The sequence below is a fragment of the Porites lutea genome, chromosome 13, assembly GCF_958299795.1.
Source record: "Porites lutea chromosome 13, jaPorLute2.1, whole genome shotgun sequence".
Classification (NCBI taxonomy): Eukaryota; Metazoa; Cnidaria; class Anthozoa; order Scleractinia; family Poritidae; genus Porites; species Porites lutea.
This window is the reverse complement of record NC_133213.1, coordinates 5,847,527-5,866,606: the sequence shown is the minus strand read 5'-3', so window position 1 is coordinate 5,866,606 and position 19,080 is coordinate 5,847,527. Positions and strand designations below refer to the sequence as shown.

The window sequence follows — 19,080 nt, the reverse complement described above, 5'->3', positions numbered from 1 at the left end:
AATAAACAAAATCCGACGACCGCGTAGCGGGAGTCCGATTTGTTTAATCTCTGACTAGGCAAATGATTACAGACCGAATTGGACGACACGAAGTTATGTTACCAATCAGTCATAACTTTAACAAAATTTGTGATATATAGAGCTCTTTCTTTAAGTCAAAACAACAGAAATTCCAACTGAAGATATTTTTTTTTGCCAGCACGTGCCGTGATGGCGCGTACTGTCCAATTCCTTAGGCATGACTATTTAACTGTCCTATTAAGGCTGAAACAGGGCAGTTGACAGCCAATCAGATTTGAGAATTTTGCTATTCTGATTTAAATCAAAACTCGAACCATCTAAATCGGCCTTAACAGTTCTTTGTTTGTTTATTTTCATTTTCCGTTTCCCGTACCGGCCTCTTCCGATCCTCATTAATTCCCAGCTCGCCTTTTAACAACGACCATGCAACCAGTCCACTGTTGCCCGCCATCATATGAACAAACCAAATAACAAAATGGCTGTCCTCACTTTGTATAGCATCCAATGCAGTAAGTATTTTGTACAAAATAAATAAGTTTGCTACTTTAACAAGATCCCAAATTTTCTCTCGCGGTTCTCTTTTTTAAAAACCGATGACTTCTTTGCAACCGTCAGCTTATACAGACGATGTCTGTTTGCTGCTTATTAGATTACGAGTGGTACCCCATTTTTCCTCAGGGATGGTAGAGCGAGCGAAACGCGAGCGCGCGTGAAAATCACCCCACGAGAGAAAAGGCAACACGCGGCATATCACCTTTTCTCGCGTGGGGTGATTTTCACGCGCGCTCGCGTTTCGTTCGCTCTACTATCCCTGAGGAAAAATGGGGGACTACTCGTAGTCTAGCTAATAATTGGCCATTTAGAAACGTCTATATTTGATGTACGTTCAATTAGTCATTTTACAATTTTTTCCTTCATCCTTTCCCGCTTTCTTTCCTTCTTTTGAGGGGAGGGAGTAATCTCAATTCATTTGGGATACAAGGGGGTACCCAAAAACATTCCTAATGAAGAAGGGAGGGTGGGTCATCAAATACTACACGAGCTACCAGTTTAAATTTATCTGTTTATTATTGTTTTTTAATCGGTAACACCATGCATGGTGCAAGATTTTACTGTATTCTAAAAGCATGACTGTACTTATTTAAAACAAGACAATACTAACAGTATTCTAATCTTATACACTAATCGTACCTCAGGTCACATTACTTACAAAACAATATGTACATGTGTGACGCATATTGTCACAAGACGTCTTATATCTTTATAGAATGATTTCCGATCCTTTTAGTGTCAGGTATATATTTTTTTCAATATTCTACTGGACATGATACCTGCCTCTACAAAGATTTAATGAACAATAATGTGAGTTTCATTTTTAAATGATTTATAACATCCCGAAAAAACGCCCTATCTACCACAGGAGAATGTTGAGGACCGGAGGGTTGGGTAAGTGGCAGTTTCCAGAATTCTTTTCTGGTTCACTTAAAAAGACATGGTCTACTTTCCTATGTGGCAGCCTGTTTCAGGCGTTCAGAACAGTCTAGTCAGATTAGCAAATGTAACATATAATAATTTATCTCTTTATATGCGAAAAGGATAAGTATTTTCTGCAACCTTTAAGTATCCTTGTTTTGAATACCACTTTAAAAAAAATACTGATTTGGCGGGAAATCATGCCGCATATGAGGACCAAAAGCTATTCAAATGGAAAGCTATCTCTTTTGGTCTTGCAAACAGTTGGAAAGAGCAGTCATCTTTCGTATTGATGAGGCACACAAAAACAAACTAGACAAACCATTATCTTTTGGCCCCTTTTGGAAGCATTTACAACCCCAAAGAATGGACGCTGTAAATAGCAGTGAATTGTGTGATTATCGCTTGACTGGTGTCGTGACATGTGTGGTAGAACTTGTCATCAATCAATTCAGAAAGTAATAAGCATCAAAGAATCTTTTGCGCTCAATAAGTCTCCGTAGAAATAACATTTCTTTCAGCCATGTTCTTAAAAGAAAGTTCTCAAGGAGCTCTATCTAATCATTAAAAAAAAAAAAAATTCGAAAAGTTATCGATTTTTACTATGGATGATACCTTTTAACCCTTGGACGTACAATGGAGGCCCCTAAGGTTTTTTCAACCCAAGGGGGGAGGGGGTTCCATCAACCCCCTCCCCTTGTACCACGGTGGGGGTATGACTTTGCGTGTACGTCCGAGAGTTAAAAAATGTTAAAAAAAACTACCACCACTGACTACTAACACGAACAACAAAGAAACAGGGTCAATCAACGGCGGTCGACAAATTTGATCTTAACCGGTTGATCTGGAACAGTAAGCAGCTTCTGGCGCAAATCCAGAGGTTCATGATGATACTCTAAGCGAAACCTCTGAAGTAACTGCAACAAAGAGAAATGGCGAATAAGAGGCATTGATATTTTAGAAATAACACTTTTTTCAGCCTGCGAACGCCGCAGACGTATCATGTCATCGCTTCTCTCTACCCGAAAAGTAACTTTGAAGCAACGTCCGGAAGTATGTCTGTGTTCGTAGCAGGCTACACTTTTATGTTCCCTCTAGGGCCCAGTTGTTCGAAGGCCAATTAGTGCTTAACCCAGGGTTAAATTGAACCCCGGTTTCTTTTTCTTTAGTGTTCAAAAGCATTTTATCGCATAATTTTCTCTGTTACTTTTTAAGAGCATTCAAACATCCACTTGTTGACGAAAAGAATTAAACTGAATTTACTTTTTAAAAACTTGCATATCTGGATTCAAATTTCGCTCTAACCTTGGGTTATCTTAACCAAGCTTTGAACAACCAAGCCTGGAACACCGGGATCGTACGATTATGGGAAACTACTAATCCAACCCTCCCCTAAGCAAACATTTACACTTACTTCTCACTTAGGGCAAAATGTTGCCTTAGGGGAGTGGTAGGTGGGCAGTTTCACACACAGTCTCAACCGACTTATATATCATTTAATTTGTCTGTGTTTATACGCATGTCATCGGCTTCCCCCTAAGGTAGGATGCCGTGCCAATCACACGTGTCCAAGAAACGACGGGCTCTGGGGACAAGAATGGGCCAATCAGGGAAAAAAAATTGGGAAAAACAAAGGGATGAATTGGGTTCCCTGTCCCTGGGGAAGGGACTACTGACAACATTGTTGTAACTTCAAACGAAATAGGGATGGGGAATTCAAAACTTTGTGGTCTTTGTTTTAGCCTGCGAACCGCAGATGTATTTCCGGTCGTTTCTCTCTCCCTCCGGAGAGAGAGAAGCGACGACCGGAAATACGCGCGTCTGCAGTTAGCAGGTTATCTTTGTTTACGATCATGCGCAAACAAATTGCATACAGACTGTCATAAAAAGTCCCCTCAATAAAATGAATCCAAGTTATATGAGGAAGATATCGAGAGGGATTTTCCATTGAGAATCACTTGAGCCAGGGGACTTTGTCTTGTTAAATTCCCCCACCCCTTAGGTCCTACCCCTGAGGACCCCTGAGGGAAGCCGCGTCATGAGCATTACTCCTTCTCCCCTTCCCCAGTGATAGAAAATACGTGATTGATCAAAATTGGAGTGAACGTAAATGCTTCATCAAATGTGACGACTATTGTAGCTTTTGGTAAATTCTAATCGACGAATTCGTGTCAACGGAATGGGAATGTTTTCACTAGAACATGACTCTCCTTGCCTCGCATCGCGACTGGGGAAACAATTCTTTAAAGAAGCCTAATTACGAAGAAATGACGGTCTAACTCTATGGGTATTATATAAAGTACTAAGTTAAAAAAAGAACGCTTCGGCAAGAGGGGTACAATCAGGAGGAGCAGGATTATCTGTTTCAGTCAATTGTTATGCCCAATTTTTAGTATGTAATGGTTTATCGGTGTACGGAGCCTCCTCTTCTGATCTTAACAACGTACAGCATTTTCTATATGGGTGCTATAAACGCAGGTATATATCAAGGAAACTGAATATAAGGGAGCTGCTTGAAAGATCAGATTGCCGTATTTTTAGAAATGCACAAAGAACAAATTCGCCCCTTGTGAAGATTATACCAGAAAGGAATTTCACCAATTACGCGCTAAGACAACTTTGCTTTTATCATCCTATAGTGGCAACAAAGCGCTTCACATCGTCCTCTATGAATAGACTTATCTTCAGCTATGATAATAATTCCTTGATTTAAATAGATGCATAATTGTTCTAAGAGCTCTCAACTATTTTTTATTTACTGTAACTTGAGATATGTATTTTTATCTTTTGAATTTATTAAAGACATCAAAGACAAAGACAAAAAGTGTTTTAGGATGTTACCTACGGGTACTTACCTTGCATATAAAGACGTACATCTCAAGTTCAGCCACACGACGACCTACAGGAAGGGCAAATATTACACATGTTGTTGATCAAGAATACCATAAAGATGGTTGGTTACTAGACCGTTTGACAATTAAAGTTGCAAATTACTGTAGAAACAAAATTTAATTCAACTTTCTTTTTACATGCTTTACTTGATTAAATCACCCTTTATAGATTGAAAACTGAAATGGGTATGGGATAAGGGGAATGAAGGCGCGCGAAAACGCGATGAGCACGGGAGAACGCGAGAAGGACGCACAAAAACTTGCAACGATGTTGCGCGTTTTACCACCCACACTCAAACCTGTTAACGACCTGATTTGCAGCAAGAGAGGTTTGATGTGGGTGGTAAAACGCGCAACATCGCTATTCAACTCAAGACACTGTAACCCATGCACTGTTCAGCCGCACATACCTGTCTAGGGCATATAAGAGTGTGCCCCCCAGGACCTTCGTGGCAGACGTTTGATAGGAAAGGAAAAAGGGGAATGAAGGCAAGCGAAAACGCGATAGGCAGGGGAACACGCGAGAATGGCGCACAAAAACGTGCAACTTGTTTTGCATTGATGCAAAACAATTAAAGTTAATAAACGATGTTGCGCGTTTCACCAGCCACGTCAGTCAAACCTGTTAACAACCTGATTTGTTGCAGGACAGGTTTAATATAGGGGGTAAAACGAGCAACATCGCTATTGAACTGGTTTTGCGGCAATGTTGCAAGACAAGTTGCATGTTTCTTGTTGCCCGTTTGTCCGTCCCTTAAAGGGCGCGCGCGCCACGTTCCCTAACGTGATAGGTGAGTAAACATGTGCTTAAGGCGAAGTTTTTGACAAGAAGTCGCCTCGACAGAATAGCTTCTCTTCTTACCGACGCACATGCGTGGTCCAAATCCAAACTGCAGGTTAGCAAACGAATGAGCCTCTTTACTTTCTCTGAGCCAGCGTTCGGGATTAAACTTCAAAGGATCTTTGAAGTATTTCGCTGAGCGAGTTGTGGCGTAAGACTCCATTATCACCAGACTCTGTGAGAGTTCATTTGTAATAGTGAGAATTAAAGAAGCATTTATTCTATCTATCTTCAGGGATCCCTCACTATGACCGATCAGGGCGACAGTAATTTTGAATATTACAGTGACGTTTATGTTCAGTCGTCCTCGGACATAATAAACTGGAATATTAAATCGTTAAAACGCAGTTGAAAGGCTCGTCTTTGCTTAAAACTAGAAGTGTAGCGTCCATATACGCCCCTGCGTATAGCAAAAATATGCAAAAAGAAGTATATTTTTATTTGCTGAAAGCGTCTTCATCACAAAACCAGGATGACTGATCACTCTGATCCTAATTCTATCCCGTGAGTATAATTACGTTGCTTTGATAACGTTGTTGACTTATCTTGTGTCAACATGCACAAATGAGCGTAGCTTTAGCAGTATGTAGCCTGCGAAAACAGCCGTTTCTCCTCGCTCCTCGCCGCTGGGGACATTTCGCGAGGAGTAACTCTGCGACTCAGCGACAGAAATTCCATACTGATGACGTAAATCAAAGTTGGTTCAATTTTACTTTTCTCCTGGTCGATTTTGGTAAAGTTTTGTGTTCATCTGCGAACGAGCTCCAGCAAAACTCAAATGCTTCTTCTAGAGAATAATATATTGCACAAATACTGAATGTTTTGCTGTAGATTCATCGCGTTTACGTTTGACCTTTTTGGCCTTTTGTCTTTTGTCTGTCATTCGTAAACAATAGCTAAAATAAAGTAACTACTCCGTCGTCCAATCAGCGCTTATGACCGGATTCCGGACAGATTTTACGTCATCATTATGGAATTTCTGTGGATGAGTCGCAGACAAATACTGAATGTTTTGCTGTAGATTCATCGCGTTTACGTTTGACCTTTTTGGCCTTTTGTCTTTCGTCTGTCATTCGTAAACAATAGCTAAAGTAAAGTAACTACTCCGTCGTCCAATCAGCGCTTATGACCGGATTCCGGACAGATTTTACGTCATCATTATGGAATTTCTGTGGATGAGTCGCAGACGTTACTCCTCGCGAAACGACCACCAGCGGCGAAGAGCGAGGAGAAACGGCTGTTTTCGCAGGCATAGCAGTATGAAGAGACTTTAAAGCTCCTTTACCAAGCACCATGACAGACGGGAGGATTAAGCTCTCTTGTCATTCTGCACAAACACAAGCAAGTTAATATTGATGGCATTATAACAGAGTTTCCCCGTTTGAAGGGTAGACGTCTCTTCCGGCCTTTGATGACGTCGTTATTTTACTCTTTTTTCCGTGAACAATTTAAGGGTAAAATCAACAACTAACTACTTCATTTGTTTAGTTACTAAAAATGTCCTACACGACACGCAGGAAGTAGCATTTCTGAGACCTTAAATATTAAAATTTTCTGGCGGAGCATTAATTCCCCACACCCACCTAACATGGAGCTTTTCCGGCGTTCTACCTTTCCTTCCTACGTACACCTTCAAAATCTCACGCTGCGCCCATGAAAACTGGATTGTCTCCACACTACTTAACTGTGGTGGTGATGACAACTGATCTAAAAGAAACTTAAGAGCAGAATCGGAATGAAGACCTCAATACTTACTTTCGCGGGAACATGGTATCCAGATAAGACAACATCCTCTTCCAAAAACCTTGCATTGCCTGTAATACTTGGGGTCAGCCTTGAACGAGTCAAAGTAGTGTACACGTCAAACAATCAACTGAGTCATGTTACGGTCAAAAAAAATTACACAGAGTAATATACTCATCGTCAAGAAAGATGTTAATCATCGTGGATTATGCGTATAAAGGGTTTAGTTATATCATTTGTCTCACGATTGTCACTTTGATATTGATCGCGACGTTTCGACCGCAAACTGCAGGTCTTCATCAGGCGATAGTGTCGATTCACTGATTCGGACTATTTGTACCACCGTGGTTGTTAGTGATTGGGTGTACAGTAAGTACAGTGGAACCTCGATATGACAAAGGGCCAAGGGACTGGCAAAATATGTTCGTTATAACGAGGCTCGTTAACTTATATCGAGGTTCTTTTTCATATTGCTTTATATGTTACTCTTACTGGAGTAAAAAAAAAAGTTCGTTAGTCCAAAGACTTCGTTATCGAAGTTCCACTGTAAGATACATTTTCATATATTTAAATAGTATCTTTGTTGGAATAAGAACCTTCCAGCATCTAAAATTATTATTGGTCCGTTTAGATCCCATCATTCTGATGCGTAGTAAGGCTCAAAACGCCTATCTTTACAAAACTGCACTTAGTCTTAGGCTTCCGCGTTTTCAAACCAGCAAGCAGGGGCGGATCTAGGGGGAGGGTGCAGGGGGTGCACACCCCCCCCCCCCCCTGAGATGACCTGCGGTTTTCTAATACAACTGGTATTCTGCCAAAAAAAAACTATGTGGTTTATTGGTGTTAAAGTAGAGCAAGAGACGAGTGCACCCCCTCCTGAAAAAAATCCTGGATCCGCTCCTGGCAAGGCTATGTAGCATATGCAACGATACAGAATGGAGTCTTTTTTTATGAAGGTTCTCGATTAAATCTGAAGAAAGCTCCACAAACTACGGTTTCCTAAAACGAATTATATCGGCTGATGATGTGGTCTCTGACGCATTTCGATGACACACTAGACAAAATGAAGGGGTTACAGGAACCTACGTATAATATCATGATCTGCAAACTTCTAGTGGTGGATTCAGCATGGAGAAAGGTACTTTTCAGCGGCTTGAAATTTATTAACAAACTCCGCTCAACAATGAATCAAGAAAGGTTCAGTAATCTAAAAGTTCTAGACAGCCAGAAAGAGAGAACAGCCAAATTTTCCCCTCACCTCCCCCTCCCCCCCCCCCCCCCCCCCCCACCACCACCACCACTTCAAAAGAGGTGGTCACCGGCCCCCGCACTTTAGAAACTGTTCCTCGGGCCCTGGAGACGAACGATAAAACTAAACCCAGCCTGTGGGTATAACTTGATTGACACAGTGACGTAATAGGATGTCATATTGTTGAATTTATTGATAAAACCGAAAGATTTTTTGGAAGCTAATACGCAGACGTCTCTCGTCTGAAACGTCTCAACGGCGTCAAGCGAAGGCAGGAGAAGCGGAGGGGGGGGAGGGGGGGGTGCGTCGGGTCCCAGGTTAAGCCTTTACTTAGACTGAATTAAATATGGTTGTGTAACAGGAGCCCATTGATGGGCTCCTGTTGTGTAAGTAAAATCTCTTTTATTATACCTCATGGACTCCTTAAGGCATGCCTTCAGATAGCGTAGTTTGGCGAGGTGCGATGGTGTGACGTCATTATCCTTCCCCAAAACACTTTCTATCTCTTGGTAGACCTTTTCTTGGACTTCAGGAAATCGTGCTAAGTTATACATCCACCAGAGAGTAGAAGTTGACGTCTATTGTTGGTTGTTCCAACATAAAATCAAAGTTTGTTCGAGTTAGAGCGATAGATAAATGAAAATAAAATGCACTTTTTGTGTTTAAAAGCATGTGCCTCCGCTTCCGGTTTTAGGCGCGATTTTGATTGACAGTTAAATGAACACGTGACAATGAGGAATGAACACAAGTGTTTAGAGTCTTTCGCGTTGAGAACAGTTGAGTTAAGATTTCTGCGTTTTATCGTGTCGATTCAGCGTTCGCGTTTAACAGTCGATTCCTCGACTGCAAAAATGCAGTAGACAGTAGAAGTTGACGTCTACATATATAGTAAAGAAGGGAACAGTTATTCTTCGTTCTTTCAATATTTAATCAACTACGCTTTGCAGCAGTTTGTTCAAGTTAGAGCGATTGGTATAAAATGGAAATGTAATTTACGAATTCTGTTAGGTGATTGACTAATTTACTCACTATCTAAATTGCATAAATAATAAAAAAACAAATAAATACATTAATTATAATTAATTAATAGATAAATTATGTATAATCACAAGATGGCCGTTGTTAAAAGGTTAAAAAAAGAATCAATGTATGGACTGTCCGCAAAAAAGTGGCCGTTGCACAAAGGTGGCTGTTGTGAAGAGGTCAGGGGCACGCAACGAGGATATAGTTCAAAACCAATTAAAAATAGCATTGTTGAAGGTATTTTAGTATTTAAACGGTAGATATAGGCATATTTTTATCCCGTTTCTGTTCACAATTCGTATCTGAAAGATTAGTGATCCAAAAATTTTAGGGATCAAAACTTACCTTTTCGAAAATTTCAGCCAGAAAAAAGGCTCCCGAAAATTCTAGGTGACCTTTTTAGGGTAAAAATCCGTTAAAAATGGGCAATTATACCGTTTGGGGGGGGGGGAGGTCAAAAATCTTAGGAGAGGCAGGTAAGCAAGAAATTTTACAACAAATGTTCCGAAAATTCTAGATATCAAATTGTCTTCCGAACAGATATTTTCCAAAAATTGTCTTTGGGTGTCCCTAAGAGGTAGCCGTTTGTAGAGGTTCAACTGTATTTGGTTTCTTCTAATTTTCTTACCGTATCAACGCCTGCAAACACAACATCAATTGCATGGCCGTTGACCTCTTCTAGAGTAATATCCTCCTTCATCAGCAAATATGACAACACTGGAACTACTACATGAAGAGAATTAAATACAGTTTTACAAATTTATAATATATAGAGCGGTTTTAATTTGAGTGTCGAAAAGTAATTGGTTTTGCACTTTCTACACGATGCGATTGGCTTAAAAGATTCGCGCCACCTTTTCATCCAATCAGAAGTAAAACCAAAGCCAATTGTGACGCGCTCGCATGCATTTTCCCGCGCTTTGCGTCAGCCACATGTAATTACTTCGAGTTTTGATTGGTTCAATGTATTGTCTGTGTCCTATGTGATTGGCCAGAGTAATTACTTTGGTTTTGGTTTTACGACACTCAAACGAAAACCACTCTAATATATATTGTGACAAATTAGTATTTTACATCCGTCTAGTATATTTGTAAAAATAAATAAAGAACATATCATAACATTACATGGACCATGTATTATGCAACATGTTATGACCCTGAAAATCAAAAGACGCTTTTCTTACAACGAAGAAAGCTTGCGAGCTGAAAACTTTTAACTACAGTAAATTTAGGACATAATATCATGATTTAACATGCAATTGATGGCGCCATGTAAAACGATGTTTACTTTTTTTTATTTCATTACGTGTAATTCTGTATTTAGCAACATATGGAATTTAGTATAGGGTCAGAAAAAGCTTCTGCAATTGCAAACCTACTACGTTTACAGACCTTGGGCGTCGGCGGGATCAATTCCTCTGTCCGCCATTTCTTTTAGTTCTTTCATCTTCTTGTTAACAAACGTCTGTCCTATATCCAGGACAGTGTCTTGAGCCTTAGAGAACTTCTTATACATTGGTGTGTCCATATACCGGGAGGCAGCTCTTTGTAAGACATTCAACATAAGCTGTTGGCTAAGTTCAAAAAAGTCGTCGACCGCCTTTGTAAATTCTAGTGCATCCCGAGGGGGCGTGTCTTCATACAATCCAAACCGACTATCAAATGCCACTGTTCCGATACCTATGACAATAATAAGAACGATGATAATAATAAGGGACTTGTCCGAAATTAAGAAGGCGGGGGGGGCGGCGGGGGGGGGGAGTGGGAATTTTAAATTTGGGTTCGGAAATTAGGTGACCCATCCCTGCAATGGGAGTGAAATTTGCTAACCCTCCCCATGAGCTTGGCCTAAAATATCATGACCCTCCCCCCCCCCCTGGTATAAATGATAAAATCTAGTTTTTGCAATACACTAGGGTGAGTCAGTATTATGGAAACTCAAATTATATTTCTAATCTGTTCTTTGTAATGCTGACAGCTGATCACTCGACTCTCCTATTTCTCCCAGGTTTTTTTTTTACCAAATAAAGAACTTCCTTTTTCTTCGGGCATGTATTTTTCTTTCGTGCATGTATTTCCCCTTTTAACGGACCATTTTCCATGACCCCTCCCTTTTCTGAGTCTCAAAAAGTTGTGACCCTCCCTCTGTTTCCACCCCCCTCCCCCCTGCTAATTTCTGACAAGTCCTTAATGATGACAATATGAAGTTTTGAATATATGCGGAGAACCGCGGGGTGAAGAATTATATGAAAGAAGATCATCGCAGTAATAGACGCAACTTTTGCAGTTGCAAAAAAGAAAGCCTGAAAAAAATTCAGGCTTGTACAGGATTCGAACCCTTGACCTCTGCGATACTGGTGCAGCGCTCTGAGGGGTGATGACGAAGTTATGAAAATATGAAAATCGTATAAGAGAATGATACATATAATTATTATTTATTCAAAATGTTTCGCCGTTTCTGGTTGGCTCCAACCCCCCTGTTAATTCTTCATAACCAACTGGCGCATACCATATTTGGAAGAAGCGAGCAATATACCATCGACTCTACTGTATGAATTGTGATATATCATCGTTCAACGTAGTTCCCAGGTGCGGCAGCGGATCCGCGGATCCGCGTTCGTCACTTACAGAAACGAAATCGAGTCGAAAGGAGTCCAGTTTCCTGGCCGAGATGGCCCTGACAAAATCAGTGGTGGCGGCTAATCGGAAGTCGCAAGTCTCCCCTAATCCTCGAAAATTTGTGGCTTTGTACTACAGGAACACCAAGATTAGGACGCGTTCTAACGAACGGGATGAATAATAAATAGAGAGTAATGAACTGCTACATAAATGAGGTAGGGGTACGTTATAACGTCCTGCTTCGTACGCTTCTCTTTAATTATAACTGGAACAAATTAAAGAATGTCATTTGGTTATGGCGTGGAATAAAATAGGGGCTTTTTTCATGCAGGGTTTCAGAGAGATTTTTGACTTTGGTAGAGTTAGAAGAAAGATTCTGCAGCTTCAGATTGTACGTTCTATCCCGTGGGATGGACCACTACAAAGGCGGACAAAAGGCCTTAACAGAATTAAGAATGAGATACTGCCTTGCTCTGCAGACAGTCAAACCTTCGCGCGCCTTGGATGATCATGTTATTAGTAGCGTATATAGTACTTTTGCGATAAATACACAGGCACTCAAATAAATTAGTCTTTGAAATTAACATTGATTTGAGTCTGAATCAACAAACCTGAGGCTGTGTTGACACCATAATAGTGGATATGGGTTTTACACCGCCACGAAAAGCCTACCAGATAGGGCTTTTGTTAATACATAACGACGGTTGTGGCGGTTGATTTCTGTGACGGTGAGAAGCTACGCCGCGCTGATATGAAGAGCGTCACATATCAGAGAGGTTTTGTGCCATACTTCAGTGTAGTGTAAACACCTATTTGGCCCTTCGCGGGAGTAATTAGGGAACCTTACGATCCGACAACAGCGACGTCCATGAAAACCGCGCTGAAAAATAGACTCCGCATTCTTTCAAACCATTTCGCGATTATCACAAGTCGCCCATTTTTACTTAAAAGAAGGGAATTTATGTTGGAGCTGAAGAGAAGGGGCCGCACCCGAGTTAAGACAGAGATTGTAGAATTAAGCGCCTTGCCGTTCTTGTCCTCAACATAACTTAAATTAAAATTTGGTCATTTCACGTCGTAGTGGTTCCGGGACGGGCGGCAAAAAAATGTACAAAAAAGCATGATGCACGTGCAGAGTTGTTGTTTTGCCAACTAAACCTTTTGCTTTTTGACGTTGCCGTCGCCGTCGCCGTCGCCGTCGCCGTCGCCGTCGCCGTCGCCGTCGTAGTCTCGTTTTCAGTCACGTGGTCAGCAACTTTGCAAATTGCTTGGAATAAAAGAAAGTTTTAACATGTGAAAAGAGTTCAATTCCCTACACAAACATAGCCGCCGATTCATTGTTTTGTACACAAATATGGCCGCCTGACGTCATGTGAAGACGATCTATTAAGTAGGACTCACCTAGACGGAAATGACATATTTACAAGTGAGAACTGGAATTCAGTGCACTAAACCCTCTCAGCCAACCGCGCAGGCGCGATGTTCAGTGTGTGTGAACGACTTGGGCTGCCCCGGGCCGTGCAATTCTTTTTACGCCCACTTCAAGATGGCTGCCACTTACCGTTGTCGACTGGTAACTAGCATCAACACACGATTTAGTACTGGGATCTAGCAGAAGAATTTGCTTTTGCTTCCGGTAAAAATGCCTCTTTAGTAGGCCTTAAACTCGTTCAAACTGGCCTCTTAAACGATCGACACTTTTTCTTATCTAAGGGTCAAAACTGGGGCAAGAAGAGGCCAGTTTGAACGAGTTTAAAGCCTATAAATTAAAGATGCATTTTTACCGGAAGCAAAAGGAAATGCTTCTGGTAGATCCCATTACTAAATCGTGTGTTAATACTAGTTACCAGTCGGCAACGGTAAGTGGAAGCCATCTTGAAGTGGGCGTAAAAAAAAAAATTGCACGGGCCGTTGCTGTTCATACTATAAGGATAGCTTTTCATGGCGCCTTGAAAAGCTAACTGGTATATAGGTGTGAACCTAGTCTTAAAATGACATTTATTACCAGGAGGAATAAATCATTTTATGCAGCCTGCTCCGTGTTTTATTATCCCGGATGGAGTACATCCGGGACTTACAATGGTAGGTACTTCAACATCCGAGCACGTGATTACAGGCCTCTTTCAGTTCAGCGTCGGTGCAGGGCAAACATTTTCCCACCCTATTACCCCGCACATTGTTTCGGAGCAGTCCCATCTGTGCGTTGTGTTCTCATTCGGTGTGTGTTTGCCCTCACCTTTACTAGGACAAGGTTTTTATTTCCGGGTTTTTGTGTAATTTGATTTGGTATTATTAATAAATGGCCACTTAACTGAGTGGCCAAATTACGACAAATAATGGTGTCCGTTCAGTTCTCCCAGCAAACCGAGCTCACCCCTCGCAATGCACATTGTACAGTATATAGTTTTATTGGCCAGCGAGCAAGGGGCATAAATATTTTAACCATCCAGTGTTAATATAATATATTTCCTCAAATGGCATCCACTGCACCCAGACTGGTATAATAAGCTTACCTTCCATGGACCATCGATTAAGTTCCTTTTCCAAGTCAGGAATGTGATCATCTTGCTCACAGGTTTCCTTCAGTTTGACAAACCTCGCTACAGCATCCTTGCTTACGGCGTTAAAGTTACCGATGTTTTCCTCAACAATTTTTGGTCGCATGATTTTAGGAGCAATAGTTTGTCGCACTCTGTGCCATTCTTCCCCATCTCTATTATAAACAAAAAAAGAAACATTGGTGCGTGTATGCAATTATCATTGCATTCACTTCAGATCCCCCAACCGTGGCATTTTGTTGGAAAGTGCATTGAATAAATAAATAAACTCAAATAGGTGACACAAATATTGAAATAGAAATTGATTGTACATCATCAAACCTACATGAAAAAACCGCATAGAAAACGAAGACTAACATTAACACGAAAACAAGGCTTCAGCTTATTTCAGTGAGTCAAAAAGGAAATATATAAAACGATCATTTATCTCTGAGTATGGGGCTATAATGGATATGAGTATTTATGGGGTCACATCTGCAGCCTAGAAGTTTTGCCCCATTTTTCCCAAAAACAAAAACGGAGATCCAGGAACTATCTTATATCAGTTCCTACTCCTAACCCCGGGGGGGGGGAGGGGGGGTGGGGACTCCCATATGAAACAGACTGGGATGCTCGTCGTCTCGCTTAGGGGTGTAAATTTTGGATTTTGGTCTCGCTCAGGGTGTTCCGGGAAAAGCGCCAATATTTTAAGCCGCCAAGGTCTAGTTTAGGGTTCCGCGGAGAACTTGAGATTTATGACAATGCTTTTAAAAACTACTTTTAGATAAAAGCATTCGATGATTATGTCTTTATATCATTAAAACTCATTGCATGTCGTATTTGTGTGTTTTTAAGCGGTCTGTTTTAGGGGTCAAAATTTGCTTAAGCCACGCCCAGATTGGTCTCCTTTAGGGGTCACAAAAAGCTTGAGCCACGCACAGATGGTCTCCTTTAGGGGTTAAATTCAAAATTTCCGACGAGCATCCCCGTCAGTTTCATATGGGAGTCCCTCCCGGGCTCCTAACTCCGTTCCTATTCCTGATTGCTGGTTTCCTAATTTTCCAGAAAATCTTAATTTTCGGTTGTCTTAGTTTCCTATCCGATCTCCATTTCTTTTCCTGATCCGGGTTTCCTGTTTCCAGACAATCTTATGTCTTCGGTGGTCTCCAATTCACGTTCCTATTTCTATACTAATTCCAGTTTCCTGATTTTCCAGACAATCTAAGTTTTTGGTGGTCTCTGATCTCCGTTCCTATTCCTAATTCCGGTTTCCTGATTTTCCAGACAATCCTTGTCGTAGTTGTCGCAACAATCTTACGTGACCCCGCCGTTGTCTTTTTGCAGAGCGCAAGAAACCAGTAGTTCAGCTTTCCACATGTCACTGCATGTATTGCGGGTTATTTTCTAATTTTGCGTTATTTTTTGCGGTTTTTTCAACTTTTCACGATAAAAAGTTCATATAAAAATCAAAACTAAAGATAAAATAACTCTAAGTTCAGAATTATACAGTTTTGCACACATGGCTATTTCCGATAAATGTACGTCAGTCGGGTTGATATTAGGATTAATCGGTGCGCGGATTAGTTCAATCGTCCCCAAATACAAAAGGGCAAATAAGAGATGACGACACACAAACTAAATTTATCGCGTTCGGTGGTATAATAAGAAAAAGAACAATATAAGAAATTCCCACTCGCCAAAACTCAGCGCCTTGGTACAAACTGGAGATGAGATGTTAGCACGGTAACGCTTACTCTATACAGATACTTCTAAAATTAGCTTGCATCGTGAATTTAGAACGCTTTGTATAACGTTACCAAAGCATAAGGTTGCCAAAATGTCACCACGAGTTTTAACTAACACCCGGATTCTTGCGTTTTTGGCGATTGAAAGCATGTTTGGAAAACAAGATGTCGGGATTAACGATTAGAGCACAGGTAACAGAAATATTATAAGGGTTTGTATCGGGATTTTAGCGGTCATTATTTAGGGGTGAAAAATAGCAATAACTAGACATTTCTCACCTCGTCTCTCCTTGTCTAAATTTATGGCGTGTTCTTAGCATATTTGGCCGTTTCAGTGCAGTTTCAGCGAGTTTTAGTTCTGCCGTTGCTTTCTAAGAAAACGCCATAAATTCAAACAAGGAGACAAGGTTAGAAATTCTGATGCCTTTTTATTACTATTTTTGACCCCTAGATAATGATCGTTAAAATCCCTGTACAAAACTTTACAATATTTCTGTTATGCAAAAACGACTGTCACATGTGATGTAACCTGCGATCAGACGATTTTTTTTTTTAAATCACCTGATCGCAGGTTACATGTGATGTTGCGGCACCCGTGCTGTAACCATGAATGACAGAGTGGCAGAAATGGGATTACCGTATTTTCTCGAATAATAGCCGCGGGCGATTTTTTTTTTGGCACAAAAAGGGGGCGATTATTCGAGAAGGCGATTATTCGAGGGAGGCGATTACTTCAAATATTGCTCATTGGAAGACATGCCCTAAATATTTTGTTTTGTTATTTCATTAGAACAAGAAAAATGGTCACATATGGGCTTTTTAAGAGTTCCAAATTTAGCTCCTTAATTAAGTTTCAATGTCAATACCCTCGGCGTTAGAGCTTGAATTGTCACTGATCAGCTCGGCAGGGAGGGGATAAAAGAAAGAGAAGAAGGCAAGAGGGGTAGGGGCGGGCGATTATTCAAGGGAGCCGATTATTTCAAATATTTACGTCTGAAGGAGGCGATTATTCGAGGGACTGCTATTATTCGAGGAAATGCGGTACTTATTGCTTACGATCACTGCATCTTGTCTTCTAAACATGCTTTCAATCGCAAAAAGAAAAGGAAAGGAAATGAAACTAGGGCCATATGGTAGTCTGGGACCATTTTATAGGAAGAATCATTGACATCGAATATTACGCTTTGGTGGTGAATAAACTATGTCTATGGCCTGTTCCTTTGTTTAACCGTATTTGCATAATAATTATGCCCCAAACAGTATTTATATACGAGCTCAAAACAATAGTAAACAATAGTGCTATGGATGCATATAGAAACAAAGAAAAGCAAAGGTTGAACCACAAGCAGAAGTAATAACCGCAACTTTTACAGTACTGTGGGTTCCTATGTACCTGTCTATGAAGTCGCCACGTCTCCCCTCCCCGCCACACCCCCCATCCCCGTCAAGTTTTGACAGTACTTTTTGAACGTCGAAAAAAAACTAAAATCTAATTATATAAATAAAGAGCCTTAATTTTCTTTGTCAAGTCAAGCCGCCCACGAACGCCTGCTTTTGATCTTTGCTGAGCTAAATTCATGTTATGGATACCGTGTCACACAACGTAATTATGCAATTGAATTACTTTCCCCAATCGGTGCTAAAGAACTCGAGTTATTAGTTGTATAAAGGAAATAAATGGTTTACTTACACCAAAACTAGCCCTGGAAAATAATTCCTCCGTTTGCGATACTCAAGCCAGACATCTACTATCGGCCTTCGAGGATATTTTCCTTCTGCACGAAATACTTTCTCGATATCATCTGGTTCGATAACATGTACAGATGTTAAGGGACTCAGCGTCCAGCGTTCTTTGTAAACAGGACCAAGTTCTTCAAACAAGCGCTCAGTTACTTTGAATCCTTTGGTAAAGCGCTCGGTTTTCGTGCAAAGATCGTACATAAACTTAAAGCTATTAGGTTCTGGAATGTCTTCGAAAGCGCGCACTCCATTGAAGGTTTCTTGGCTGTCTAGCGCCCTTGCCTCTGTTCTCTGCGACCTCCAGTACAGCGTTAAAGGTTTAAAATACTGTCTTCTCTGAAGGACATTCCTACGACAAACAGTGCTCGTGGACAACATTACGTTTAAGAGGGGCTACGTTTTTTAGCTGTATCATACAATAAAGAAGATTATCCAAAAAAGCCCCGAATGAAACCCAACGATACTGCTGAATAATCGCGGGTTGACAAAACTGCGAAACTTGTGACCTGTCCGCCAATCAAATATTGTTATGTCTTGTGCAATAACAAAACCAAGTCCCAGGAGAGTTTTTTAATTTTCTTTCTTTCTTTCTTTTTTTTTTTTAAAGAACACGCAATTGGAAATATGGAACGGACCTAGGAGTTGGAAATAAAAAACAAAAGTGAGCACTCAAGATTTGAAACAGTTGATTGTCAGTTATCTCCTTTATTTAACCGTTTCTGAACAAAGCTACCGGCAAACTTCCGTTTCAGTTCCGTTAACACCATCCGTTCGTATTTTTTTAAATAATTTAACCAACCGTGCACTTATCCGGACAAATTTGAAAAACAAAACGCTCAGTGGTGACGCCTGGGGTCTGTTTCTCGAAAGGTCCGGTAACTTTTCGGGTCCGAAGGCATATTTTGGAATCAAGACCAGTTGAATAGTAGTGTAGTTCCTAGCTCACAAACCAGTCAATTTTGCTTCGTTAACTGATAGGTTCATTGTATCATTCTAAAAATTAATGAAACTTTGATCCTGAATGCAAACACGGCGAACATAAAAAACCTTTTCGGGTACGAAAAGTCATCGGGACTTTCGAGATTCGGGCCCCAGGTCATTTTAGGATCGTTGCTTCCGAAATTAAAGCTCGGTTAGGACCCTTCTGACTTAAAAGGCTACAAAAAACAAAACAACTGTAGCAGCATTTCTACACGGT

The 19,080-nt window shown here is 40.7% G+C and overlaps 1 protein-coding gene across 1 annotated transcript; it reads right to left on the bottom strand.

Annotated features, from left to right (window-relative positions):
• Nucleotides 1-1,071: 1,071 nt before the first annotated feature.
• On the bottom strand, nucleotides 1,072-18,339 carry LOC140922733 (cytochrome P450 10-like). Its single transcript, XM_073372751.1, has 9 exons — nucleotides 17,833-18,339; nucleotides 14,374-14,573; nucleotides 10,634-10,921; nucleotides 9,870-9,967; nucleotides 8,630-8,796; nucleotides 6,982-7,060; nucleotides 5,248-5,401; nucleotides 4,350-4,393; nucleotides 1,072-2,411 (listed from the first exon to the last, which is right to left on the bottom strand). The coding sequence occupies exons 1-9, from the start codon at nucleotides 18,258-18,260 to the stop codon at nucleotides 2,301-2,303; spliced, it is 1,569 nt and encodes a 522-aa protein (XP_073228852.1). The 5' UTR covers nucleotides 18,261-18,339; the 3' UTR covers nucleotides 1,072-2,300.
• Nucleotides 18,340-19,080: the final 741 nt, after the last annotated feature.

Coding starts and splice junctions, on each gene's coding strand:
- LOC140922733 (XM_073372751.1), bottom strand. CDS start 18,260: ATGTTGTCCACGAGCACTGTTTGTCGTAGGAATGTCCTTCAGAGAAGA. Junction 9,968..10,633: donor TGATCCCGCCGACGCCCAAG/GTCTGTAAACGT, acceptor CTCTTCATGTAG/TAGTTCCAGTGTTGTCATAT. Junction 4,394..5,247: donor TGGACCACGCATGTGCGTCG/GTAAGAAGAGAA, acceptor CCCTTCCTGTAG/GTCGTCGTGTGGCTGAACTT.